Source organism: Sapajus apella, unplaced genomic scaffold (genome assembly GCF_009761245.1).
Source record: "Sapajus apella isolate SASKATOON/1434 unplaced genomic scaffold, GSC_monkey_1.0 scaffold15, whole genome shotgun sequence".
Taxonomy (NCBI): domain Eukaryota; kingdom Metazoa; phylum Chordata; class Mammalia; order Primates; family Cebidae; genus Sapajus; species Sapajus apella.
This window is the reverse complement of record NW_022436955.1, coordinates 24,726,796-24,754,643: the sequence shown is the minus strand read 5'-3', so window position 1 is coordinate 24,754,643 and position 27,848 is coordinate 24,726,796. Positions and strand designations below refer to the sequence as shown.

The following is a 27,848-nucleotide window of genomic DNA, read 5'->3' as shown; positions in this document are numbered from 1 at the left end:
AAAGCCCACATTTTAAGTCAAGCTAGTGTGGTAGCTGGAAAGGTGGACTCTGGGGCCAGAAGGCCTGCGTTCACTTCCCATCTCAGCTCCTTGTTCCTTGCGTGTCCAGGGGCACATCACTCATCCTCTCTGTGCTGTGATTTCCTCATATGGAAAATAGGAATAGTAATAGTATCTACATACACTTCAGAGTGCTGCTTTGAAGATTAAATCACTACATGGCATTTGGTGTTATATGTGTGTTTAATATTATCTAAACATGTTAGAATCTTATATTGATAAATTAACAGCTTTCTTCATTCTATCTACAAACTAACACTGGGGAGCTTAGAAATAAGGAACTGAACATACATAAACTTTATTTGGAAGTACTTTTATTTATTTATTTTGAGACAGGGTCTTACTCTGTGCCCAGGCTGGAGTGCAGTGGTGCAATCTCAGCTCACTGCACCCTCCACCTCCTGGCTTCAAGCAATTCCTGGGCCTCAGCCTCCTGAACAGCTTGGACTACAGGAGTGTGCCACCATGCCTGGCTAATATATATATATATATTCCGTGCTTTTAGTAGAGACAGGATTTCACCATGTTGGTCAGGTTGCTTTAGAACTCCTGGCCTCAAATAATCCACCTTCGTGATCTGTCCGCCTTGCAAAGTGTTGGGATTACAGGTGTGAGCCACCATGCCCGGCCTGGAAGGGCTTTTAGACAGCAAGGAAGGAGCAACACTCTTATGTTTAATTATTATGAACTCAAAGCAAGCAATAGTTATTTCAAAAGCTTATCCACCACAAATATGTAAAAACCTGATAGACTGGGCGTGGTGGCTCACACCCATAATGTCAGCACTTTGGGAGGCTGAGGCAGACAGATCACAAAGTCAGAAGTTCGAGACCAGCCTGGTCAACACAGTGAAACCCCATCTCTACTAAAAATACAAAAATTAGTCGGGCAAGATGGCATACGCCTGTAGTCTCAGCTACTCAGGAGGCTGAGGCAGGAAAATCACTTGAACCTAGGAGGCGGAGGTTGCAGTGAGCTGAGATCACGCCACTGCACTCCAGCCTGGGCTAAAGAGCAAGACTTTATCTTAAAAAAAAAAGTTTAACAACCTGATCGAATATAAAGGTCCTAAAAATTTATAGCATATCAAGGGCACTCTGAGGAATTTTATAGCCAGATTTAAATCTTACACAATCAAAATAGAGACACGAAATGGTAAAAACAAAAGCAAGCTTGACTCCTCCAGCAAGCGAGTTACTAGCTCATGCTCTCTAAACAGTAATTCAGTCATTATGAAAATAATTCAGTCAGTATTTTATCAGAAACCAAACACTCTGGCAACTGACTGTTTTGTTTGTTTGTTTGTTTTTTTGAGACAGAGCTTCTGTCTTGTTACCCAGGCTGGAGTGCAATGGCGCGATCTCGGCTCACTGCAACCTCCGCCTCCCGGGTTCAAGCAATTCTCCTGCCTCAGCCTACCGAGTAGCTGGGACTACAGGCGTGCGCCACCATGCCCAGCTAATTTTTGTGTTTTTAGTAGAGACGGGGTTTCACCTTGTTGACCAGGATGGTCTCGATCAATTGACCTCCTGATCCATCCATCTCGCCCTCCCAAAGTGCTGGGATTACAGGTGTGAGCCACCACGCCTGGCCACAACTGACTGTTAATGAAGTTGGTCAGACTGCCTTGAGATTCATTTGGGCAGGAAATACATATATATTATATACGTATATTTTTGAGATGCAGTCTTGCTCTATCACCCAGGCTGGAGTGCAGTGGCACAATCTCGGCTCACTACAACCTCTGCCTCCTAGCTTCAAGTGATTCTCCTGCCTCAGCCTCTTGAGTAGCTAAGATTACAGGTGTGCACCACCATGCCTGGCTAATTTTTGTATTTTTAGTAGAGACGTGTTTTTGCCACGTTGGTCAGGCTGGTCTCGAACTACTGATCTCAGGTATCTGCACACCTCGGCCTATCCAAAGTGATGGGATTACAGGTGTGAGCCACCACACCCAGCCTGGGCAGGAAATTACTGTTAGACTTCATCTTTTGGCAGCTAGCCCTGGCAGTCATGTATCAAGAAAGGAGAAATGTAGGGAAGTCTGAAAATCTGCCCCACAGCAAATATCCTCTAAACTGCTCTGAGTCTAATAAATTTTCCTAAGATAGTCTGTCCCTATAATTAGAAAAAAAGGCTATGCAAATATCCTAAATTTAAAATACAAGTTGGGTAACATTTAAATGATTTTCCAACATCTTGGTAACTGCTCACTGCCCCAATCTAAAATAGCATGAAATTAAACTTATGTTATAGCACCCTCTTCTGGTAACACGACTGAAATACTCTAATAAAATTAGGTTTAGGATAGCAATCTCCCCTTAGGATTTAAGCATATTACTGCAATGAAAACACTGTTTGGTGGTTACAACAATAAAACGTGTGGGGAAAGAGAGAAGAGATGGAGAAGGATGTTATCTACAAGACATATGCGGCACTTGTCCGAGGCTTTAAGAATCTCAGACACCATGTCTCAGCCACTTAACATTTTACCCAACATCCACACAGGCAGGTAGGATGTTGGAAGCCAGGATACAGAACCGACAAGAGTGGACCTTGCCCTGACGTTGCCAGCAGTTAACAGTTATACAACCCCAGAGAGAGACTTGTCTGGAGGGCAAGGGATCAAAGATCAAGGGATTTAAATCAGTCTAGGAGGCATGAGAAGGCTTTCTCTGGGTTTTGATAACTGAGCAGTTTTGAAAAAGGCCAGGTTAACTGGATGGATAGAGGGAAGGGAACTTTTAGGCAAGAAATGGCATAAGAAACACAGAGCGGAGACAATCATACATATTTGCAGGGGAAAGCGGCTCAGTGTAAAGCATCTGGGTCAGTAGGAGAAAAAGCAGACAAAGGCCGTATCATAAAAGGCCATATATGCTAAGCTAAGGAGTTTATTTATTTATTTATTTTTGGAGAACAGGGTCTCATGTTGCCCAGGTAAATCTCTAACTCCTGGGCTTAAGCAATGTTCAGTTTCTACCTCCCTAAATGCTGGGATTACAGGTGTGAGCCACCACGCCCAAGAAGTTAAGGGGTTTTAAAATTTCTCCTAAAAGCTATAGGGAGCCAATGATTTTAAGCAACTAAGTGTCAAGATCTGATCTACATGTTAGAGACGTTTTCTATTTAGAGACATTTTAAATTACCAACACTTCTGAAGTCAATGAATAAATATCTAGCATACATCAGACACATCTCCTAAACCCATAATTCAATAAAGTAACTGAAAACAAAACTACATAAAGCTAAAATGCACTTTAATAGCACAAAGAAAAAGTTGCAGAAGCCACATGAAACCATTCTTAGTTACCTTTTAAACTCGTCATGGTAGAACTCAGACTTGCAAGTTACCATCTCGCCACCCTGGATGTCCTCACGACTTCTGACTCCCCCAAACACATACAGCTCCATGGCAACTCCACAGGCCACGGCTCCAAACCTGAAAGGTCACACATAGCGTATCAGGCACAAGCTGATCAATGCGAGACCTGGCTCCCGCGTTCCTCTTATGCTGGTTTAACTCTGCAGCATTACTATGTGGGCCTTCCTTTCTCAGGAAATGCCAAGTCAAAGAAAAGGTTACTAGGAAAGAAAAGAACAAGAGCCAGGCAGGGTAAGGTGCTCCAGCCCCAATGGACAGCAAGGGAATCTACACAGTCCACACCCATATCCATGTACCTCCTCTCTTTCAGTGGACATATGGCAGTCCACTGCTGGGTCCTGGGATCGTAGCATTCCACAGATTCGAAAAGCTTTCCATAGGAGCCTCCACCCATGGCATAGATTTTCTTTTTCATGGCTGCATAGCAGCCAATCTGAAAGGGGAAAACAACAGGGGAGAGGCGACATTTCTCATTCAGGTCAGGTGAATACATACTAACTTCTCCGGGGCATACTTAAAGATATTTAGGAAGGGGTTTGCATTCTAACAGTAAAACGATGGTGGTTTTCAATAGTACAACACCGGACTTTAAAAATGAGAAGAGCTAAGTAAGACACTTTTTGTTAGTCTTCAGAAAAGGAGCTCTTACTTCATCCGATAGCATTTCACTAAGTGAGGGAAATTAAAAAGCCTTATTTTAATTTATGTATTTATTAGAGACAGGGTCTCATTCAGTTGCCTTCGCTGGAGTACAGCAGTGTCATCATAGTTCACTGCAGTTTCAAACTCCTGGGCTCAACAGATTCTTCTGCCTCAGTCTCCTGAGTAGCTGGGACTACAGGTGCGCCCCACTATGCCTGGCTAACTTTATTTAAAACTTTTTTTTTGCAGAGATGGGGGATCACTTGAGCCTAAGAGTTCAAGACCAGCTGGGGCAACATGGTGAAACCCTATCTCTACTTTAAAAAAAAAAACAAAACCCAAAAATTAGCTGGGTGTGGTGGTGCGCACCTGTAGTCCCAGCTATTCATGAGGCTGAGGTGGGAGGATTGCTTGAGGCAGAGGTTGCAGTGAGCCAAGATGGCGCAACTGCACTCTAGCCTAGGCAACAGAGTGAGACCCTGTCTCAAGAAAAACAAGAGAGACAAAGAGAGTGAGTACGAGAGGTAAAGAAAGAAAGAAAATTGGCTGGGAAGATGTGGCTGTGGCACCGTTTGTGCACCCCAATGTGGGGCTTCACACACAGCAGTGATGTGCAGCGCCCCCTTCAGGGGAAACACTTACACATGCTCACTTCCGTGTCTTGGTGTGTGGCTGATGACAGTGAAGCCAAACCACCAAAAATGACAGAATTCTATGACGTTAATTCTTTTAACACTATCAGTTATATTAAAGGTTTATTCAGGACATGAAGAAACATTACGTTTAAAATCCAATGTGTACACCAACTAGTTACCATAAAATGTGGTCCTCACCTTTCTGACCATGGTCAAATCAGGTTGCTTTGTCCAGGTTTTAGAATAAATATCATAACGCTCCATGGAAATCAGCTCCCTTTCACCATCCTCTCCTCCCAAAATGTACAGCATCCCATCTATCTCCACAATTCCAAAGTTATGTCTTGCCTGAAATGACATCAGTGATCCCTGAACACACTGGGCCAATCATCATATATTTAATAACAATTACAGAGACATTAAGATGGCAACAACAGACACTGGGGACTCCTAGAGCAGGGAGGCAGGGAGGGGAGAAAGGGCTGAAAAACTAAAGACTGGGTAAACGCTCAGTAACTGGGTGACGATTGACCTCACTTCGAACGTCAGCATTATGCAATATACATAAGCAACAAACCTGCACATGCACCCCGAGTCAAAAATAAAAGTTGAAATCATTTTTAATAATAGTATCTCTTTTCCCCAGTGTTCCAGCAAGGAATTCCATGTTCAAAACCATTTATTTCTCCAAGTAATGCTTCTTAAAGATTTCTGGCCTCCTTAGCAGCCCACTCTTCCAGCATAACAGTCAGAGAAGCCAAAGCTAGTAATTTCTCAAAGCAAGGTTCTGAAATACACAGTGAATTCACCAGAACATCCTTTTTAACCCATAATAGTTTACAATAAGAAAACTGTTCCCTCTGGTTCAATACAATTATTTTTGCATGGCAATGGGCAGTGTTTTCAAGTTGACGTGGGAAAGGCTAGTAAAAACCACAGCAGAAAAGGCTGTCTGTGTGTGGCTGGGAGAGGCAGCAGGGAGGACAGGGTTGGGCCAACGCTTTTTGGGATTACAGAAGCCCTAAGTGTTTCATGTCTGTTTGTCAACAAACATTTATGTTGTGACCCCTGGGTGGCAAGCACGATTCTACTGCTGAAAATGAAACACTGACCAGAGCAGACGTAATTCTCAGCCATCAAAGAGCTTATGTGAAAAACTTTAAATGCCTGGTCCATGAGAGGGTGAGACGTGGTATGAAGATGGAGAGCTGAGAGGCAGGAGGGAGGTCCACTAAGAAGGTGCATTGAGCAGGCCATGCTGGCATCTGCACTGGGCAGCACAAGCCCCAAGGCCGGGGCGAGGGCATTCCTGGAAGGTTTCAGAAACTCAAGGAGACCAGAATGAGTGAGGACCAGGAAGGGGAGGAGAAGCCGGGCACTAGAAGGGGAGGCTGGAGCGTATGAGAGGGGAGGTTTGGGAGGGCTGCTGCTTCTTCCCTACACTCGGACACAAAACAAACAGAAGCACTAAGGGGAAAGAGGAACACATCAAACAAACCAACCAAACCAGTGTTTTACCTCGTTCATGGGTGGCAATGCTGTCCATGTATTTGCATCTGGATCATATTTTTCTCCTGAGCTCAGGGTCTGCTTATTTTCATCTTGGCCTCCGAATACAAACAAAAATCCTTCTGCAAAGATCAAAGGAAATAAAAGAAATGAAATGTGAGTCTTCAACACCCATAAACGCCATAGTGTATAGAAATAGCATCTGAAGAAACTCTCTGACGACAATAATGTTCTCTTTGGATCCAGTACTCTTATTACATCCCATTGGATCCTTGGTGATGGAGCCAAACCTGTGACTCACTTTGACCATTTTGCTTCCCTCACTATGTCTTTGAGTGGATTTCCACTACCCTACAGTGTAAAAGGAAGCCTGATGCCATCCACTTAGTCACCAGGCAACTCTGGGCCATCTCAGTTTATCTATTCTATTCCCTCCCAGCCTCTGTGATTGCCATACAACTTCTGCACCGCAATGCACATCTGTCCATCAAGACCCCAGGATCACCCAGATCTGAAGCACCTGTGTGGACTTTCTATTCAAAACAGGATCTAACAGCAACTGAACTTCTTATTCCATGTAATGGTGTAATAGGTCATTCTTCTGCAAAAAGCACCTAATTTGCTGGATAAAACATTTAAAAAATAATCTTAGCTGGGTGGTGGTGGTTCACATATGTAACCTCAGCACTTTTAGAAGCCAAGGTACAAGGACTGCTTGGGCCCAGGAGTTCAAGACCAGCCTGGGCAACATAACAAGACTTCATCCCTACAAAAAAAAAGATGAAATTAGCCAGACATTGTGGTATTTGCCTGTAGTCTCAACTACTCAGGAGGCTGAAATGGTAAGATCACTTGAGCCCAGGAGTATGCGGCTGCAGTGGGCCGTGATCATGCCATTGCACTCCAGCCTGGGCAACAGAATGAGACCTTGTCTCAAAAATAACAATAATAATCTTCTTAGAAGAGAAGTCAACAAGACAACGCAAAACTGAAGGGAAAATTAGGACCTACAGAGGTTATCAAGCATGAAAACCATTTTACTCTGAGGGCATCTGCCAATCAAGGAATATGTAAACCTTTTGTCCTGGGGATAAAAAGGGGAAAGTCTAAGCTCCAGGTTCACAGAAAATGTGGCTTCTGGCAGGAGAGCCTCTCCAAAGTCTATGCCGTCAGGATGAAGGCCAACCAGAATTTGCACTCACATTTAAACCCCTTTGCTATCTAGGAAACTGTGAGCCTTGAACTTGATTTACAGTTAATACCAAATTAGCAGGGTTTTCAGGCAGCTGGCAGAAACAAACGCAAAACTTCTACAGAGGAAAGGATCTTAACCTAAGCCTTAGATTCTAACATCCCAGGACACTGTAGCACAAAGTTACTGCTACAAATAATTTTTTTGATTTTTTTTCCCTCATTCTGTTGCCCAGGCTAGAGTACAGTTGCGCGACCACAGCTCACTGCAACTTCTGCCTCCTGGGTTCAAGCGATTCTCCTGCCTCATCCTCCTGAATTCTGGGATTACAGGTGCATGCCATCACACCCAGCTATTTTTTATTTTTGTTTTTGTTTTTAGTAGAGATGGGGTTTCACCATGGTGGCCAGGCTGATTTCAAACTCCTGACCTCAAGTGATCCACTGTGCCTGGCTGCTATGAATAATGTTTAATGAAACAAGCAGCATCCAGCCACAGGTATCAGATATACCAAAAATCAGACTCCAAGAAAAGACCAGTGGAAGCAGATCATAGGAAATAGTCTTGCAAAGATTTCAAATATTATAGTAACCAGAAAGATTGTATTTTTTCAAGTTGGATGATAAAGAATAAAGTCTAAAATTTATTTTTTAAAAAAAGATAATTTTTAAAAATACTTATCATGTTTAAAAAAATAAAAATTACTTGAAGATAACTCCAGGTAACATGGAACTATAGAAATAGGAATGGATTTGAAAGTAATGGTGGATTAAGTTATTTTCCTGTAAAAAGACAAGAACTTGCAGAAATTTTTAAAAAAAGGATAAATAGCAGATTCATCAGAGTTAAGGAGAAAAGTCATTGAGTAGAAGAGAAATTAAAAGACAATAATCAACAGAATAGCACAGTGAGACAAAAAGATGAAAAACAATAAGAAAATCTTAAATACACACCAGAGAAGACATTTTTTAGACTCACAACTGACTTAACAACGGAAGCCAGAAGTCAGTGGAATGACTTCAATGTGCTAAAAAATAATAAATACCAAACTAAAGTGCTATCCTCAGCAAAAACATCCTTTAAAATGAAGACAAAATTATGACATTTGCAGGCAAACAAATCTTAGAGTTGTCCACCAAAAGATCCACATTAAAGGAAATACAAAAAGATGAACTTGAGAGAGAAGGGAAATTATCCTAAGGTGGAAAGTCTGAGGAGTTACGAAGGAAGAACAAAGAAAGTGGCCAATCTGAATAAACACTTTCTACCTACTTACCTGCCTACCCGTCTGTCTATCAACCAATCATCTATCAACCTACCTGTCTGTCCATCTGTCTGTCCATCCATCCATCCATCCATCCATCCATCCATCCATCCATCCATTCATCCATCCATCCATCCATCCAACATACATCAAAAAAACACAGTGTGTATACAGTAGCTCCCCCTTATCTGAAGTTTTGGTTTCTCTGGTTTCATCACTCATAGTCAACTGCAGTCTGAAAATAGGTGACTTTGGCCGGGCGCGGTGGCTCACGCCTGTAATCCCAGCACTTTGGGAGGCCGAGGCGGGTGGATCACGAGCTCAAGAGATCGAGACCATCCTGGTCAACATGGTGAAACCCCGTCTCCACTAAAACTACAAAAAATTAGCTGGGCATGGTGGTGCGTGCCTGTAATCCCAGCTACTCAGGAGGCTGAGGCAGGAGAATTGCCTGAACCCGGGAGGCGGAGGTTGCGGTGAGCCGAGATCGCGCCATTGCACTCCAGCCTGGGTAACAAGAGCGAAACTCCGTCTCAAAAAAAAAAAAAAAAAAATAGGTGACTTCAGTAAAGTAAGATATTTTGAGACAGAAAGACCACATTCACATAACTTTTATTACAGTATATTGTTATCACTGTTTTATTATTAGTTATTGTTGTTAACCTTTTTGTGCTGGACTTAATCATGGGTAGGTATGTACAGTAAAAACACACAGTATGTACAGGGTATGGAACTGTCCGTGGTCTCAGGCATCCACTGGGGGTCTTGGAACGCATCCCCCATGGACAAGGGGGATCTACTGTACATATTTCTTAGTAATAATGCATTTTAATGCTGTAAGACTGTGGAACATGGAAAATGAAGTGAAACTATCCTGAAGAGAACACAGGTACTGACTAACTTCAGACTTTGCTAACTTAAGACACGCTGTAATTTCTAAGGTAATCTTCCCAAAGGACTATTATTAACAAGAATCTAAGTTCCAAACTGAGGAGGAAGAAAAACTGAATGGTCAAAATCAATTTTTAAAAAAGGCAAGAAAAGAAAGAAACAACGCAGGATGGACAAATGGAGGGACCTCTTCATTCACTCACTTCCGTTTCCATCAATTCTACCATACACAGCTGCTCCTTCCATTTCTGGGTTTCTGAAACACCAATCCCTCTAGGAAACTTTCAAAAATCAGCGTTACAGGAGCCTTAGTGATAGTTGTGTATGTGTGAAAATTAGAAATATGTGCATATATTTTGGGGGGAAATGTAAGGGAGCTAATTCTGAGAAGATGCAACAGGGAAACTAGACCTACATCCTGCAGCTACACTACTCTGCCCAGCTCTTCATTACTGACAACAACTTTAATAATTTCAGGACTCATAAAACGACTCCACTTCTATACTATGGTAGAGACTTGACCATTTCTCTGATACGGTGTGTACAGTATAGCTTTAAAAATGTTATAACCTGGGCAACACAGCAAGATCCCATCTCTACAAAGAAAACTTAAAAAAATTTAAAGATAATGTTGCTGGGCAAGCAAAGACAAATAAGGACTGCAGGAGGGCTGCTGATCATAATTAGAATGACGTGAGATGACGTTTATCAGGTGAACAAGCGGGCAGGACCACGGCAACAAGAAGGGCAGCAAGCAAAGGTGATGCCTCAATGGCCATCTTCTCTATCAGCCCCTTAAGGGAGAGCTTTGGATAAGTAGAGCAGTTTCAAACTTGCAAAGGTCAAGTAAAACATTTTCTGTAGTAAATAACTTTAAGCCATTGCCAATTTAAGTAGCATTTCAAAAGTCTCATCACATTTTTTTTGAGACAGGGTCTCACTCTGTCACCCAGGCTGGAGTGCAGTGGTGTGATCATGGCTCACAGTAGGCTCGATCTCCTGGGCTCAAGTGATCCACCCACCTCAGTCTCCCAAGTAGATGGGACCAGGAATGCGGGCCTCCCTGCCTGGCTAATTTTTTTTATTTTTAGTAGAGACGGTTGTCTCTCTGTTGTCCAGGCTGGTCTTGACCTCCTGGGCTCAAGCGATCCTCTCACTTCAGTCTCCCAAACTGTTGGGATTATAGGTGTGAGCCATCGTGGCCAGCCTTTTATAATTACATATCGTAATTCTAAGCTGCATGAATTTCAAAGATGGGACTATCACGGTGCAAATAAACGTTGTATTCCAGGTGTGTCCTCACAGCTACTGCACGGTAAGTATCACTGAAGCTTGCTGTCCTGACATGAAGTCATCAAATAACTGCTCCTCCAATAGTTCTTAAAAGCAGCTATGTGTTAAAGATCTGGGGATAATAAGACTGACGGAAGATACTGTTTTCCTAACCATAGTCTCAAAAGCTAGAACTACACTAAAAATGTCATGTAGAGATAATAAAATTGTATTGTTAAAGGGTTCTGAGACATTCCGTACAACCTTGAGATTACACATTACTTGATATGATGTTTAAGAAAATTTGCCACAGAACGGTACCTGCTGAGAGAACTCCATGGTTAATTCTCGGCATGCTTAAAGGGGCCAGTTCGATCCAAAGCTGCCTATTGGGGTCATAGAGAGGGCACATGCACCGCATCGCTGCTGTGGGTTTCCGTGAACTAAGGAAGTAAATAATTGATCAGCAGTTAATGTGTTTCATACACTTCTTATATGCAGCCAACACTAGTTTTAGTGCACTAAAGAATGTTTAAACCATTTTAAAAATCGAATGCAATGATGCTTTAGATACTGAAAAACATTATAAATTCTTGTCTACATGGAACTACCTCTTCCCATATACCAGTTTTCAAACAACTCCCACTTCATACTTACACCCTCTCTTCCCCACCAACGGTCACGATGCACTCAGAGTAGCCCCGAGGTTTGAAGTTGGCCAGCATCGCCTCTCCTTGCTGCGGCTGGCTGAGCGGTATATTGCTACACTCTTTGACAATTTCTCGTACTAATGGTTCATTTAGCATCTGTTCCCGCAAATAACTGGAGTCCAACCCTGAAACCCACAGAGCTGACATAACATCCTTCATGTGGACCTGCAGAAGAGGGGAAAAAAGATGGGCAAAAACAATGGAAAATGCAATGCATCATTTTTAGAATCTACATTTTCTACCTCATGGAAAACAAACTGTTACACACTCAGGTTATTACCAGGTAAGTGAGATGCGCCCACGCTGCTTGAATGTCGTCTCCTGGCCCTGACTGTCTACTTCCCAGAATCTTGGTAAGTAAAAGTTTAATTTTTTTTTTTTTTTTTTAAGAGACGAGGTTTCACCATGTTGGCCAGGCTGGCCTTGAACTGCTGACCTCAGGTGATCCACCCACCTCGGCTTCCCAAAGTGCTTGGACTACAGGTGTGAGCCACCGTGCTTGGATGTAAAAGTTTAATTTTTAAAAATCATCAGGGGTCGGGTGTGGTGGCTCACACCTGTAATCCCAGCACTTTGGGAGGCCGAGGTGGGTGGATCGTGAGGCCAGGAGATCAAGACCATCCTGGACAACATGGTGAAACCCCGTCTCTACTAAAAATACAAAAATTAGCTGGGCGTGCCTATAGTCCCAACTACTCGGGAGGCTGAGACAAGAGCATCACTTGAACCCAGGAGGGCTGCAGTGAGCCAAGATCACGCCATGGCACTGCAGCCTGGCAACAGAGTGAGACTCTGTCTCAGAAAAAATATATAATAAAAAATAAAAATAAATAAAAATTATCAGTTTATTTGAGGTATCACTGCAAAGTTTCAAGCAGCTTCCTTTACAACTTAAAGGATTCCCATTTCAAAAGGAAAAGATAGGAAAAAAATGGCTATAATTTGCTTTACTTCACACATTTGGATATGCCATGAGTTAAATCATGTTTACACAAATATTTTATACAGTAATAGCTCAATACGATTCGGTAAACTTAAATGATATATCAACATTAATATCACAAAAAAAATATACAAAACCAAAGTTTAAAAAGATCCTGAGTACGATATAATCATTTCTGCTGTAATTACTGTTCAAAAATACCAACATGTCTAATGTGAATTAAATACTTTTGTTGCTCAATCACTAAATTTGAACCAACTGAAGTATTTTACAAACGTAAAATAAAACTCTGTTATTAGTTTTATTAATTGGTATATTCAGAAGATTTTTCTTGGTTTTGAAATAAGCACTTTAGAGTCATTTTAGGGTATACTCTTCTATACTGTGAGTTTTAAAAGTCAACTGTCTTTACAGCATAAACTTTCGATTGACCAAAGGACAAAGAACCTGCCTCATTTCCCCAGCAGCCAGCCAACCTTAACGATCTCCTCTGCTTTCAGGCAAGAAGAGCCAGCATGGAAGCTGGGCGAGGAGCAGCATGCTCCTCCCGAGTCTTGGTGAGTGGGAGCACACTGAAAATTTTTCTAATTTTTTTTTACCTCCTTTAACAATTTCCCCAACTAACATGAAAAGCAGAACACTACCTTTCCTAACTAAAACAATTACTACAAACATGGTTTCTAAACATACATACTTCTGGGCTTACAGAATTCAAAAACTTCTAGGACAATCATCAAAATTTAATAGTCAAATTTTAATTTACAAAAACAATTAACAGTACAAGCATACATTTTGAGAGCCACTCTCTAACATCTAATATATTTCTTATTTTGAAAACAGTAATCAGAGCTAGTGTCTTATTTATAATAATCAGACATAAAAATAAAGTCCTGGCTGGGCACAGTGGCTCACCCTTGTAATCCCAGCACTTTGGAAATCTGGAGTGGGAGGACTGCTTGAGCCCAGGAGTTTGAGACCAGCCTGGACAACATAGCAAGACTCTGTCTCTACAAAAATCAAACGATTAGCTAGGCATGGTGGCACACACCTGTGGTCCTAGCTACTCGGGAGGCTGAGGGGAAGATCACTTGAGCCAGGAAGGTTGGCGCTGCACTGAGCTATAATTGTGTCACTCCGGCCACTGAGAGACAGATTGAGACCTCTACCCACCAAAACCCTGGAGTCTGTGACTTTGTTCCCTCCTCCAAGGTATTCGCAATTTGTATCGAGAGGCTGATATTCTCTAAGGCCCTCTTTTCAGGCTGTCACTCCCAGAACCTTCCCTCTTGAAACTGCACTGCCACACAAACTCCAGAGCTTGCCTGCTTTCTCCCAAGTGGTGTCAATGACACCCGAAGCTCCTCAGGCCCATGGCCCTCACACCTCTGCCAGAGTTCCACATGCCACCCCTCGCCTGCTGCAGGCACCTGAGGCCTGGCAGGGGCTAGCCTTGTGATGTAGTCAGTCAGGATGCTGCAAGCAAGGGTGGGGATGATGCGTTTCTATAATCTCCAGCTCAAGCTTGAAATGCATTTTCCCATCAAAAACAACATAAAAAGGACACTACACTCCTTACAAGGGTTAATATTTTCAGTGATATGTTGTGTGGCATGGGCTTTTGCAGGCTGGTCTGAAAAACCAACTGCTTTCATGATATACGGGAACACCTTTTACAAGTATCTTTCAGATCACTGTTTTTTAAGTCTTTCATGTTGAAAAAGAAAAATAGAACAATTATAATTTGAATTAAAAAGAAATAAAAAGGCAAACTGGACCGTATTATAAATGACAGGTACCTTTCTTATTTCTGTATCATGTGCTATCCATCGAATTACTGCTTCAAAGACATATCTTTCATTGCCAACATTTAACTTCTCAAGGGAAATCACTTCTTTAAGCTTTTGAGGACTCAGTTCTAAGAATTCTTCCGTGCTGCTGACGTCTCGGAAATGAGTCTCCAGGTATTCTGTGGCAAGGTAATGAACATGATGCAGGCAGTAATGTAGTGCAAAGTCACGGATACCGATACAGTTCTCAGCAGCAATGCAGCCTTCCAAAAACTCACAGCACAGGGTTTTAAGGTCCGTCAGGAGTAGCAGGTCTGCTGCCTGAACAACATCTTGGATCGTTTCTTCATTTAGCCTGATCTAAAAAAGTAGCATAATTATTTTATATTTGAATGTGTACATTTAAAACCCAAACCACTAATCTTATTAGTTTGAGTCACACGAAATGTCCATTTATTTTAGGTCAAAGATGATCGAATATTGGCAATTTCATACGGTTTAACCCAGCATTTTTTTTCCCCAAGAGTTGAAGGGCACCAACCTAAGCCAACGTGTGCTTGGTTAACTTTTCCCAGCTCTGCCCTTGCTGTACCAGTGTCAACCACCAATAATCCTTCTAGGGTGAGCTGTCCACATTGCTCACTTCTGTAACTCAGAGAAAAGCCTTAATGACTGAAATGCCTGGGAAATGGAAAGTTCTGCCTTCTATGGTAAAATCAAGGTGATTAAGTACCAACATCAGAACTGATGAAAATCTCGCCTCCCAACCTATGAAGAAAACCCTTCTGGCTAACTGGAATGCCAACCTGAATGCTAACCCCTTGAAGGGACAGGGGTTTACAGTGATTCAAAAGACTCATTCTGCATCCCCACTGTACATAGTGCAGTTTGGTTCACAGATAAATACATTTAGTTCTCAAAACTACGTTTTGGAGTAAATGCCTACTACGAGGGTTTTTTTTCTCATTATGAAAATCTACTTTTCCTTAATTTTCTTCAATTTTCTGACTAATGCTTCTTTCGCCACCCACGTCACAGTTTTCCCAAGCATCAGGAAAGAAACCGGTCTCTCTAATTCTGCCACAATCCCAAGTGGACTCCCCTAAAGCACAGGTACTTCACCCACATTAGCAAATGCAATGGAGACTTCATGAAGAGTACAGCAAGAAACATTTTTACAGTTTACATTTTTTGTACCAGATTTTTTTAAAAAGTGTAATTGCCAATCGTCCTAGAAACTGAGCAACAAAAATCAGAAAGTAGTATGTTGAGTAAGCCACGGTAGGGGAAAATGTTCCATTTACATGACATTACATTTAGCCACAAGACACCAGGCAGCTGTAGACTCTTCAGATATAGGCACGTGAAAAAACAATCGCATTTCAATAAAACAAAACTGCCAATTCAGGAGTTTGTTATAACTTACACTGCAACTATCGTTTCAAATTTAAATTGGGAACAAATCACAGAAGTCAATCTGTAAATATGGTTTCAAGTTTCAAATCCGAGCCTGAACATGAATAGGCTCTTTCTGGCTTATAACTTGTAATACTAATAACTGCTGCTGGGTTGACCTTACAAGTTAGATCAGAGATTGGTCTTACATCTGGTCTTGTGATGCTATGGAGTATCTCCACTATTTTAAGTCTGTCCCCAAATTAATTTAAATTCATTTATTTTTAAGAATCATACATGTACACACCTACCCCCTAGTGTTGAGATCAGATAGAAAGCATGAAATCAAACCAAAAACTTCAAAAAGGATGAGAATCACTGAGTTAACTCAGGACAAAATGAATATATTTAGACAAAGAAAGCAAAACATTCAGAACACTCAGAAAATATGTAGAAGAAACAGTCCCTACAGAAAGGAAAGGGAAAACAAGAGGGATGAAGAAGGAATAAAGGACAGAGTAGGGAACAAGATCTCAGAAAGAATAAAGATGAAATGCATTCTCACACAGCCAAAGGTAAGATGCACTGACCTCTTCTGTTTAAAAAAAGCTAGTCCTGATTCATATGGAAGATTTTTCTTGAGTCCTCATGCTATGCTTGAAATCACATCACGGGGAACGGGGTGTCGGAGGAGGGCAGAGGGAAAGAAAGAAGTCTAATCATTTATCATTTTCCTCCCTGGATATCACAAAGTCTCCAGAAGTTCAAGTGGACATGGAAAGGAAAGGGATCTCAGAAAGCGAGAGTGGGGGTGGGGCGGGGCAGGGACGTGGGTATTGAGGCAACAGGACCAGGGCATCGTCAATAAGGTGCTTGTCATTTGTGTCAATCCTCTTTCTCTGGCAATGATCTACAAGGAACTCTCTATTCCTACCAAATAATCCACAATGCCCCCAGCATTTCCTATTTCCATGCTATAGAGAAAAAACAAGTTTTGTATCCCCCATCGTGTGGATACAAAGCAAGACAGGATCAGGATTCCAAAGCAAAATCCAAAAAAGACGGCAGTCAGGGCAGCATCCCATGTTCTTTAATATCTCATACGAGAAGGTGGAGCTCAGAATGGTAGCAACAAACTGGGATATGCATCTAAGACCTTACTTTATCTGCTTCTCTTTTAGTAGAGAAGGCAGAGCCACGGAAGAACCCATGTAGGGTGCCATTACTCCTACACGGTAGGAGATGCCAGTCAAAGCACACAGTGACAGAAGATGAAGATGACAGTGCTACTTCGTCATAGAATGGATGAAAGGAGACCCTCACCCTGAGCTTGAGAAGCCTCTACTTAGGTCTTCCTTCCTTTGTTTCTCATCATACCTGCCCACTGAAGATGTAATCCAGGATCTCTCTCATAACCATTACCGATATCCCTTCAAGTTCAATCTTATAAGTTGATCCATCATCTTTTGGAGGATTATAGTTTAACTTTGTCCTAAGAAAGGGAAAAAAAATGTAAAATTTCTATGAAAGAACAGAAATAGCTATAAATATTTATGTACTAATACTCTATAAAGTATAAGATACTTATCAGTATATGAATCCCCGCCTAGAAAATTGAGTTTAACTTGTTAACTTTAGGTCTACGTATTCTTATAATTTTCAACTACAAAACATTGGTCCCTGGATCCCAAATGGTACTTTTTAAAAAACAAAAACAAAACAGATGCCCAAAGAACTAAGATCCCCATGACCATGAATCTATGTTTCACTTGGGAAATCCTAGTCCCTTTAGGCTTATTTTTTAACGTACTGAATTATCTAATTAATCTTCAATAATGTAACAAGGACTCCACAAACCTGCCATCCAAAACAAAAGCTAAGACCTTGTCAACAGCCCGCTTCTAATCAAATGGTCCTCCCAACCAATCCACTCCTCTGCTTCCACCAACTGACGTAATCATTATCCTAAATCCAATGCTCAATTTTTCCTTGCTTTCTTTATTACTGCATCCATGAAATATAAATCTTAAATTTTAGGTTGTTTTATAATTTATTAATCACCCATTTTGTATTGTTGTTTTATAAAAATGACTTAAAATTTTACATAAGTGTGTACATCACACTGGTTCTTTTGTTCTTTCTGCTGTGCAACATCCCACTTTTCTGTTGATGAGCATCTGGGGTTGTCTCCCAGTTTCTGATATTGTGAATTGTGATGCTATGACTATTATTGCATACGGCTCTTTTGTACTAAGTTAAAGAATTTTTCAGCCGGGCACAGTGGCTCACGCCTGTAATCCCAGCACTTTGGGAGGCTGAAGAGGGTGGATTACTTGAGGCCGGGAGTTCAAGACCAGCCTGGCCAACGTGGTGAAACCCTGTCTCTACTAAAAACACAAAAATCAGCTGGGTGTGGTGGTGGTGCACCCCTGTAATCCCAGCTACTTGGGAGGCTGAGGCACAAGAATTGCTTGAACCTGGGAGGCGGAGGCTGCTGTGAGCTGAGATGATGGCTTGTACTTCAGCCTTGGTGACAGAGCAAGACTCTGCCTACCAAAAACAAGCAATTCTTGTGCCTAATTTCCCTTGGGTCTACTCCTGGGAATAGAATTATACTAACTTATTCTACATAGTAGGTGGTGCAGTTTACAGCCTCATATACTATGTAAGTGTAAGGGCATTTGTGGATTCATAAACGCTACAATATTTCAATCTGTCACATTTCTTAAGTTTTGCCAATCGAATAAGTGAAATATGGATCGAGTAAGTGAAATATGGTAGCTCACTGTGGTTGTCATCTGCATTCTCTTACTACTCAGGTGCTGAACATCTCTTTCTTTGTATATCTGTGGCCACATATTTCCCCTTCTGCAAAACATTAGTTGTGTCTCTTATTCATTCATTTTTTACTAATTGTCCTTCTCATATTGAGGTGTAGGCGTTCTTTATATATTTGTGATACTAATCCTTTAACAGACATGAACTTTTCAAAAAGTGCCTTTTTGAAAACTTAAAAAAAAAAAAAGCCTTTTAAAAAACTTTAAAAAGATGTCTTAAAGTGATGAAGAATTTGAAGAACAAATTTTCATCAATACTTTTTGTGTCTTATTTAATAACTTAGACCTAGATATTCTCATATTTTTTACTAAAAGAATTTAAAGTTTTTTAAAAAAAATATTCAAATGAAATTTTAAAATAGCTTTGAAACATGCTGTTGGTATGAATTACAACTCTGTTAAATCTCAGGATTGACATCATGTTACCTGCTACCTAATAACCACGTTTTCTAAGAAAAGAAAAGCACATCTTCAAATACTAGTATCCAAGTAGTGACAGTTACAGGGAGTTCTTAGAAACAAATATTTAAACTCATTATTTGCATTCAGACTTCTATAATAAAGCAATGCTCCTGCCTCAGCCTCCCAAGTAGCTGGGACTACAGGCGCACAGAACCACATCCAGCTAATTTTTGGAATTTTTGTAGAAACATTATTTTACCATGTTGCCCAGGCTGGTTTTGAATCCCTAAACTGAAGTGATCCACCTGCCTCAGCCTCCCAAAGTGCTGGGCTTATAGGCATGAGCCACCACCTCTGGTCAATGAAATTTCATATGCTAAAAAACAGACAATGTAATTGACTTGGAGTATCTGAGGAAGCTTAATCCTAATTAAGCAGTAAGCAAAGCCGAGACTCAACCTAAATTGGACTGAAGACTCCCCCAAAGGCTCCGGGAAATTGGCAGTACAGGGTAGGTGACGATGGGGTTATGGTGGGGCAGGGGTTGAAAGATAAGTTAAAAATAGAACTGTTAACAAAATCTTAGGAAACAGTTGAATTTCTGGAATCTCTCTCCACATGTACATACATCTTCCCTGCAAAGCTTAGTAAGACTCTTCCTAATTCCAGTGGAAGACAAATGACTTTTATTTTGAAGAGTATACAACTGAGAGTCTCTGGACAGGAGAGCACCAGGCACATTTGAGAGTAGGTATATTGTAATTGGGAGGGTTGACTGAATGTTTACATACTGAATGCTGGACCATTCATCTTTTTCTCCCAACTCTGCTCCTGAAATGCTGAAAGCCAGAACGTATCTTCCAAGCAAGAAGCAAAGACTTCTGGAGGACTTGATAAGCCCAAAGGTACAGACCCAAGGGCAGAGACATCAATCTGCCCTAAGAAACTGACCCCGTTTGATCTCACAACAGCAAAGCCTGAGCTCAACAAATCTAATCTACAGGGCTCTAAACTTCCTGCACATTTTGAAGCAATATTTCTAAAACTTTCTCATGTCACATCACACACAGAATCTATAGTATTACTCTGTGCTAAACAGAGGGTGCCTGTAGGCTCAGGGCTGGACAGGGCCCCCAGACTCTTTAGATGCTGCTCAGCTGCTCTGGGGACTGACACCATCAGTATCTTCATTCAATGGCAACATGTATTTGTGGCACACTGGTTAAGAAACTGTTTTAGAGCACTGCTCTAAAATTGAGCAAACAGGACTCATTAGATATTTAACGACGATAAAAGACAGGACTAAGGCTGATAGGAAAAAAGGTAACTTAAAGGAAGTAAAGATTGTGCTAAAATGTAAAGTTCAAGGAAAAAAGAAAAATTCATCTTAATCTTCCCAGAGGAAAAGACAGGATATTGTGTACATAAAACAAGAGTAGGATGATATAAAAAGAAACATCCATGATAGGCCATCAAAAAAATGCTAAGGATTGTAAAAAAAAAAATTTTTTTTAACATAGGGTCAAGATAAAAAATTGAGGAACTCTCCTAAAAAAAAAACAGCAAAAAGACAAAGGCAGAAAATATGATAGATGGCTGAGCACATGGCTCATGCCTATAACCCCAGTGCTTTGGGAAGATTGCTGGAGCCCAGGTGTTCAAGAGCAGACTGGGCAACACAGTCAGAGCCCATCTTTATTTTTTTTTAATTTATTATTTTTTTAAAAAAGAAAATAGGAGAAACGAGTTAAGAAAACTAGAAGATCAGTCCAGACAGTTCAACATCTGAAAAAAAGGAATGTCCCCCCCAAAAAGATAAGACTACTAAGGAGGTACTCTCAACAACGCATGAAAATAGATCCACTCCAGAGCACATCATCATCATAATTCAGGATACTGGAAAAAAAAAATTCTTAGAAGCTTTCAGAAACAAAAATGGATTATATGGAAAGGATCAAGAATCAGAACGGCTTCATACTTGTAAATGAAACTTAAATAACACAGAAGAAATGAGTTTAAAATTCTTGAAGAAAATCATTTCAGACCTAGATTTTTATAACCTACCAAACTATCTATCAAGCGGCAGGAGGGAACAAAGACATTTTCAGCTACATGAAGTCACAAAACAATTTGCTTCCCAAGCAACCCTTCTCAGGATAGTGTTAGAAAATGTGCCCCAACAAAACTAAGGAATAAATCAAGAAAGTGGAAGATTCTGGATACTAACAAGACACAATCTAACACAGGAAGGAGTGAAAGGAATGCAGAATAAGGGTGAAGGATGATCCTGGGATGACAGCTATGTACCAGCAGAAGGCCCTTGTAGATTTTACTGTATGACAGTATACAGAGGATATTTAGACAGCTTTCTTTCCTCCCTGTATTTCCTATCTACTATTCCTGCCTATACAGTTTCTAGTGAACTAACGGTTTTACTCAAAAGGTCCTTCATTTCTACCAGCTGTCCTCTAGGTATATCTATTTGCCTGATACTTTTATTAAAAGTGAAGGAGAGAATTTGAGTCAATTCTCCACCAAGAGAGAATACAGTGTAAGTGGTGAGAATACTAAAATATCTGGCTTTGAAATGCATCATATAATCTTTTTGGCAACTGATATGTCTTCACTTAGAATGCCATGATTATTTGTATTTCTCAGTCACTTTGCTGGTTATCTACGTTTACAGCCTCTCAGCTCCAAATTCACCCTTTTTTGCTTGCTTTGTAAAAATGGATCTGATCTTTTTAAACCATTTTCCTTTGTCAACTGGCATTATGTTAAGCTTCAGGTAAAGGCACCGGAAAGACACTACAGGATGTGAAACTTTTGCTTGCTGGTCCTAGTGAAGAGATGTGGCTCCTGCCAGGCAGTCTTCCCTCCCAGCACCAGGTTCTCACAGCACACAGATGCAACCACACCCTGAAGTTTTCCCCAGAGCCTCCATCAAGCACCTTCCCATGAATAGCTTTCTCAGGCATCTTAGAGCAGCGGTCCTCAACCTTTTTTACACCAGGGACTGGTTTCGTGGAAGACAATTTTTTCACAGATGGGAGTGAGGGGATGGCTTTAGGATGAAACTGCTCCACCTCAGATAATCAGACATTAGATTCTCACAAGGAGTGTGCAATCCAGATCCCTCGAGTGCCCAGTTCACAACAGGGTTCACGCTCCTGTGAGGATCTAATACCACCGCTGATCTGACACGTGACAGGAGGCGGAGCTCAAGCGGGAATGCTTGCTTGCCAGGGGCTCACCTCCTGCTGTGTGGCCCAATCATAATGCCATGGACCGGTAGAAGACAGATTCCTAGCTAGTTCCACAGTGTGGCTTTTCTGCCATTCAGTGAGCCATGGTGTGCCCTAATAAGTCAGCAATGGGGTAGGAGATGCTCTATACATCTATTCCTGCATTTTTTAGATTTTTCTTTACTTCTTACTGGCCCATCTCTCATTACTCCAATCTACTGCTGTAGTTAATAATTCTTTACGTTAAATTTTCTTTGTTCAAACTGTTGTGTGGTTTCTTTCTCCTGACTAGAACTAGATAGATACTAACAGCCACTAACATATTTAGAAGAGGTATCTCCAAAACATGTTCAGATAGAGGAGCTTCAAGCTAGAATTAGAGTTCTTATTTTAAAGTAACCCATGTTTAAACAAGAGCTAGCTGTACTTTGCATACGTCTTGCAGATGATGGTAGGATGAGGGAAACTAGGCCATCAGGGAAAAGGCTCCAAGGAGCCCTTCTATTGTTTTATCTTTATTTTTGACTCATGTGACTGGATGCGTTTGTTTTTTTTTTTTTTAAGATTATTCTACTCTCATATGTTTTCACAATGAAAGATGATTGCTTTTAAAGAATACAGGTTTTGGCCAGGCACAGTGGCTCATGCCTGTAATCCCAGCACTTTGTAAGGCCAAGGTGTAAGGATTGCTTGAGCCCAGGAGTTCAAGATCATCTTGGGCAATATAGCGAGACCGCATCTCTATTTAAAACAAACAAACATAAAAGAGTACAGGTTTTTCCTCAGCAGTTGGCAGAGGACAGACAATGGCTAAGAACACAAAAAGACTTCCTGAAATATGAGCATGAACCATTTCAGACGTCTATAAAATATGATTCTTTCCAAAGCCCATGAAAAAATGAATTGCTGTACACTTGAAGTCTCCAAACATCTGAAGGTTAAATAACAAAACTTTAATTATGGTTTAAATTCAGATCCTTACACCTGCCCCTGACACTTCACCGTCATCCTGTCCTGCCCTTGACCTCCCCCAATACCACTTGTGCTGCCCAATTCCCACCTGTCTTTGAAAGACCAGTTCTAATGCCAGCTGTTATACAGGTTTTTGTTTTCTTTTTTTTTTTGAGATGGAGTTTCGTTCTTGTTACCTAGGCTGGAGTGCAACGGCTTGATCTCGGCTCACCACAGCCTCTGCCTCCCGGGTTCAAGCAATTCTCCTGCCTCAGCCTCCCGAGTAGCTGGAATTACAGGTGTGTGCCACCACGCCCGACTAATTTTGTATTTTTAGTAGACAGGGTTTCTCCATGTTGGTCAGGCTGGTCTTGAACTCCTAACCTCAGGTGATCCGCCTGCCTTGGCCTCCCTAAGTGCTGTGATTACTGGCATGAGCCACTGTGCCTGACCTTATACAGGTTTTTCTAGATAACTCCATCCTGCTACAGGTTGCCCCTCTATCCTTACCTCTTTGGGGGTAAAAATAAATTCCCATTATAAATTTCCCCAGCACTTTATCAGTAACTTTATTATGACACATTATGGGATGATCAACTTCTGGTCTACATCATGGTATTTCTGTATTTCCCTTACTAAACTCCAAGTTCTTGGAGGCTGGAGCCCTCTTATCACTGTATGCTTACAACCTAGCCCAGCAGTTTACAAAGTGAAAATGATGCTCAGTGATCACATGTACAATTAACTTGGCACTGACAGTGGTTTTTAAATACTCAAGTGTTTAAATGTGAAGTGCTGTCACATAAGACTTTTTCTGGCTGGGCGCGGTGGCTCAAGCCTGTAATCCCAGCACTTTGGGAGGCCGAGGCGGGTGGATCACGAGGTCAAGAGATCGAGACCATCCTGGTCAACATGGTGAAACCCCGTCTCTACTAAAAATACATAAAATTAGCTGGGCATGGTGGTGCGTGCCTGTAAGCCCAGCTACTCAGTTTTTTCTGGAGACGAAGCCTTACTTGTAGACCAGGCTGGAGTGCAGTGGTGCGATCTCGGCTCACTGCAACCTCCGCCTCCGATTCTCCTCCCTCAGTCTCCTGAGTAGCTGGGATTAAAGGCACGTGCCACCACACCCAGCTAATTTTTTGTATTTTTAGTAGAGACGATGTTTCACTATGTTGGTCAGGCTAGTCTCAAAGTCCTGATCTTGTGATCCACCCGCCTCAGCCTCCCAAAGTGTTGAGATTACAGGCGTGAGCTACCGCACTCAGCCAGACCACTCTTTGAGTAGCAAGGGGTTAAATAGTGCTTCTCAAATTATCTATACTATGCTTTTTTTTTTTGGATTTCCAATTAATCCCAGCTGAATGTTTTGTAAAATACAATAAGACTTAATTCCTAGATAAACAAAATTCAACTGACATAAATTACTCCGTCAAACTGCTAAAGGAGTTTCTAAATTCTTGTGCTTCTATGATCATGGTCAGGTAACAATTTGCAGACCATCACCAGCCTGCACATGACATTCAGGAGCATCAGGCTGGATGATCACCTGAAGTGAAAGCTGGAAATCGGGGCCTCTAGAAGGGCCTCCCTTCCAATCTTGGATTCTAAGACTCACTCAAATCTATTGTGAAGCAGGCTTGCTCCACAGCCTTCTGCCATTCACTGCCATTTCCCTCCCGCATTTCTGGGATGGTCACCATTCCTTTCTACTTTAGTAACTATACAAACCTTTCCTATTCTCCCTTACTGTCTTCACTTTCCCCCCCAACTTAAAATCTCTATACACCTTTAGTTTTTATTCTATTCCATTTTGCATTTCTTTCCTTTGACATTTCTTCATTTTTTCTAATACCTACCAAAACATTTTGCCTTAGATTTTCCTTTTTTATCTAGAATCTTCTCATCTTGCACTTTGTTTTTATCTCCGCCACATATAACTGAGAAGTCAATGAACTGGAATGAATGAGTAATGAATAGTAATCATTTAAAAAGAGCTAAGCTAAAGGGTAAATAACTGATCATTTGCTCCTTAAGTGAGTCTACAGATCAATCAGCCTTTTGTATGTTCTTTGTCCCCACCTCAGAAGGCTACAGGGTCACACATTTGTTGTGAAGTCTTAAATTTGTTGTAAGCCTTAATATTCTTCTTCATTATTACATGATGTCAATTTACAAACTCTCCTAGAAAACACAGCAACCTTAAAATATCACCTTGAGAATTTTATAACACTCTTTAAAAAATTAGAAACAAATGACAGTATTATAAAAATGGACCTCAGGTGTTCAAATATAAATACCACATGTGTCACATTCTTCCTGTTTTCTGCTTCTAGGGCAAGACATTTCCCCTCTCTGCCCCGTCTGCTCATCTGTAAACAGAAGAGATTAAATAAGGTGATTTGCAATCTCTTCCGTCCCTAACCATTTATTGACTCAGCTGCTAAAACCAGCTACACAGAATTACTGCAGAGACTCAGCCCTGAGACCTACCCTAGTGAGTCTTAGAGGCTTAACTCTGGCCAACTCAATCAGTACTTGAGGATTTATATAATATACCCCTCGCAGATCTTGTAGTCTAAGTTTGTTTTTTTCCCAAGCAACCATCATTTGGCCAATCTTTTAAAAAATATTTTCCATTCTACTAAAGTACAGCAGAAAGTGAAGCAATGTTCATTTTACTTTTTCTTGACAACATGGAAAAAAGGACATAGAAAAGTCGTTGGCTACTAGCTAATACAGAAGTTGGTATTACTCAAAGTTTTACTTCCATGAAAGGAGTCTACAACTTGTAGGCAACTATAATTGAGCCAAAGTCATCCACTGGTACATGTCATCCACCGGTACATACAGTCCTCTTCCTGACTCCAAATTGCTGGAAAAGTTCAATGCATCTAAATGCCACAACAAACCACCCAGATAATAGGCTTGGTCGTCGTCTTCCAACAATCATTTTAGATGTGACATGACAGCAATAAGAGAACAAGTCTAAGTGATTTTTCTTCCCCTCTGACATAAAAGCTTGTCTCCAATAAAAGCAAAGACACATATTTAAATAGAATGCAAGAGAATGTAATGTTCAAGAAGTCAAGATTTGCAGAAATTTGGGGTGATTCATGGGCATTACTCATATCATTTCTAATGAATCATGTCATCATGTCACATCAGATTGTGTAGCTACCAGGAACAGTGAAGTGGGGACTGTGTAGCCTCTTTATTTACCCGGTTATGCCAAACTAACATTCACATTCCTGGGGGGGCATTTGTTTCACAGATGCCATCCAACTCCTTTTTTGTCTTCAGGAGTTCCTGAAAGCACATCAAAAATAGACCTTCAGGGAAGAGGATTTTTAGGCCAGTGAAACTACTCTGAGTAATACTATAATAGTGGATCCGTGTCATGACACCAAGAATGAACTCTGATGTCAACAGCGATCTTTGAGTGACAATGAAATGCCAATGTAGGTTAAGGAATTATAGCAAATGTATCACCCTGGTGTGGGATACTGATAATGGGGGAGGCTGTGCGTGGGTGAGAATGAGGGTACAGGGGATATATCTGTACCTTCCTCTCGGTTTTGCTGTGAATCTTAAGTTGCTCTAAAAAATAAAGCTGTTGGCATGGTGGCTCACACCTACAATCCCAACACTTTTGGAGGCTGAGGTGGGAGAATCGGTTGAGCCCTGGAGTTTGAGACCAGCCTGGACAAAACAGTGACAGCTCCTCTCTACAAAGGAAAAAAAACTGAGCCAACTGAGGTGGTGTGTACACCTATGGTCCCAGCTACTTAAGAGACTGAGCTGGGAAGATCACTTGAGCCCGGGAGGTCAAGGCTGCAGTGAGTTGTGATCATGCCACTGCACTTCAGCCTGGGCAACGGAGTGAAACTCTATCTCAAAATAAATAAATACACAAAAATAAAAAATAAAAGATCTTTTTAGTCCCCATTCAACTTAAATGAAATATCAATTAGCAGTTAATGTTTCCATCAACAGATGGCCTCATTTCACACAAGCCTTTTATAGCCCACTTTTGTGGGTGGGAAAACACCAACCCCTCTATCTCACAGTTCCTGCCATCCAAGAATTCCATCTAAAGGGAAGAAGAGCATTTCCACAGATGTCTGAGATTACAACCAGAGGTCTCAGAGGGAAACCTAAGGAAGCCCTTCAGTAGGCAGTGGGGTACGGAGTGGGTGCACGGACCTACAGGTATGCTGCCCTTTGCATAGCTCCATGAGCTACGCAGGGTAACACCAAGGCGCTCTTCCTAGTGGACAAAGCCACATTAGGGGAGTGCTGAGGAGAGGAGACAGCAAGAAGGCAAAGGATGGTCTTGGTGACCTCTCTGGGAACTGCCATCAGTCTCACACTGGTTCAGCCTCACTCACATCTTATCCTCACAAGGGGATAAGATGGGGGGAAGGGGAGTGAATGCAGGAAGCTGCATGAGGCACCCCCCTCCTCTCACTGCACTCAGAACTGGACTTGGTATTCTCAATGGAGGCTCCATGCGCCTTCTTTTCCTTCACTGTTTCCTTTAATTTCCCTCTACTCATTTCTCTCTGCCTCTAATTCTTACCTATATTGTGGTTTTTACTCACCATAAAAACTTTTTTCCTCACACACATCTTACAATGACTCATCATTTGAATGGATTTTTTTTTTTTTTTTTTTTTTAGATGAAGTCTCATTCTGTCGCCCGGGCTGGAGTGCAGTGGTGCTATC

At 41.3% G+C, this 27,848-nt stretch overlaps 1 protein-coding gene across 1 annotated transcript in view; it reads right to left on the bottom strand.

Annotated features, from left to right (window-relative positions):
* Positions 1-27,848, bottom strand: part of GAN (gigaxonin) — a 57,651-nt gene that overhangs the window by 9,537 nt on the left and 20,266 nt on the right. Inside the window, exons 2-9 of the mRNA XM_032284534.1 lie at positions 17,063-17,177; positions 14,300-14,650; positions 11,508-11,725; positions 11,172-11,293; positions 6,241-6,353; positions 4,921-5,070; positions 3,742-3,878; positions 3,374-3,502 (exon numbers count right to left, since the gene is read on the bottom strand). Of these exons, the coding sequence (XP_032140425.1) occupies positions 3,374-3,502; positions 3,742-3,878; positions 4,921-5,070; positions 6,241-6,353; positions 11,172-11,293; positions 11,508-11,725; positions 14,300-14,650; positions 17,063-17,177 (1,335 nt within the window). The remainder of the gene's footprint in view (positions 1-3,373; positions 3,503-3,741; positions 3,879-4,920; positions 5,071-6,240; positions 6,354-11,171; positions 11,294-11,507; positions 11,726-14,299; positions 14,651-17,062; positions 17,178-27,848) is intronic.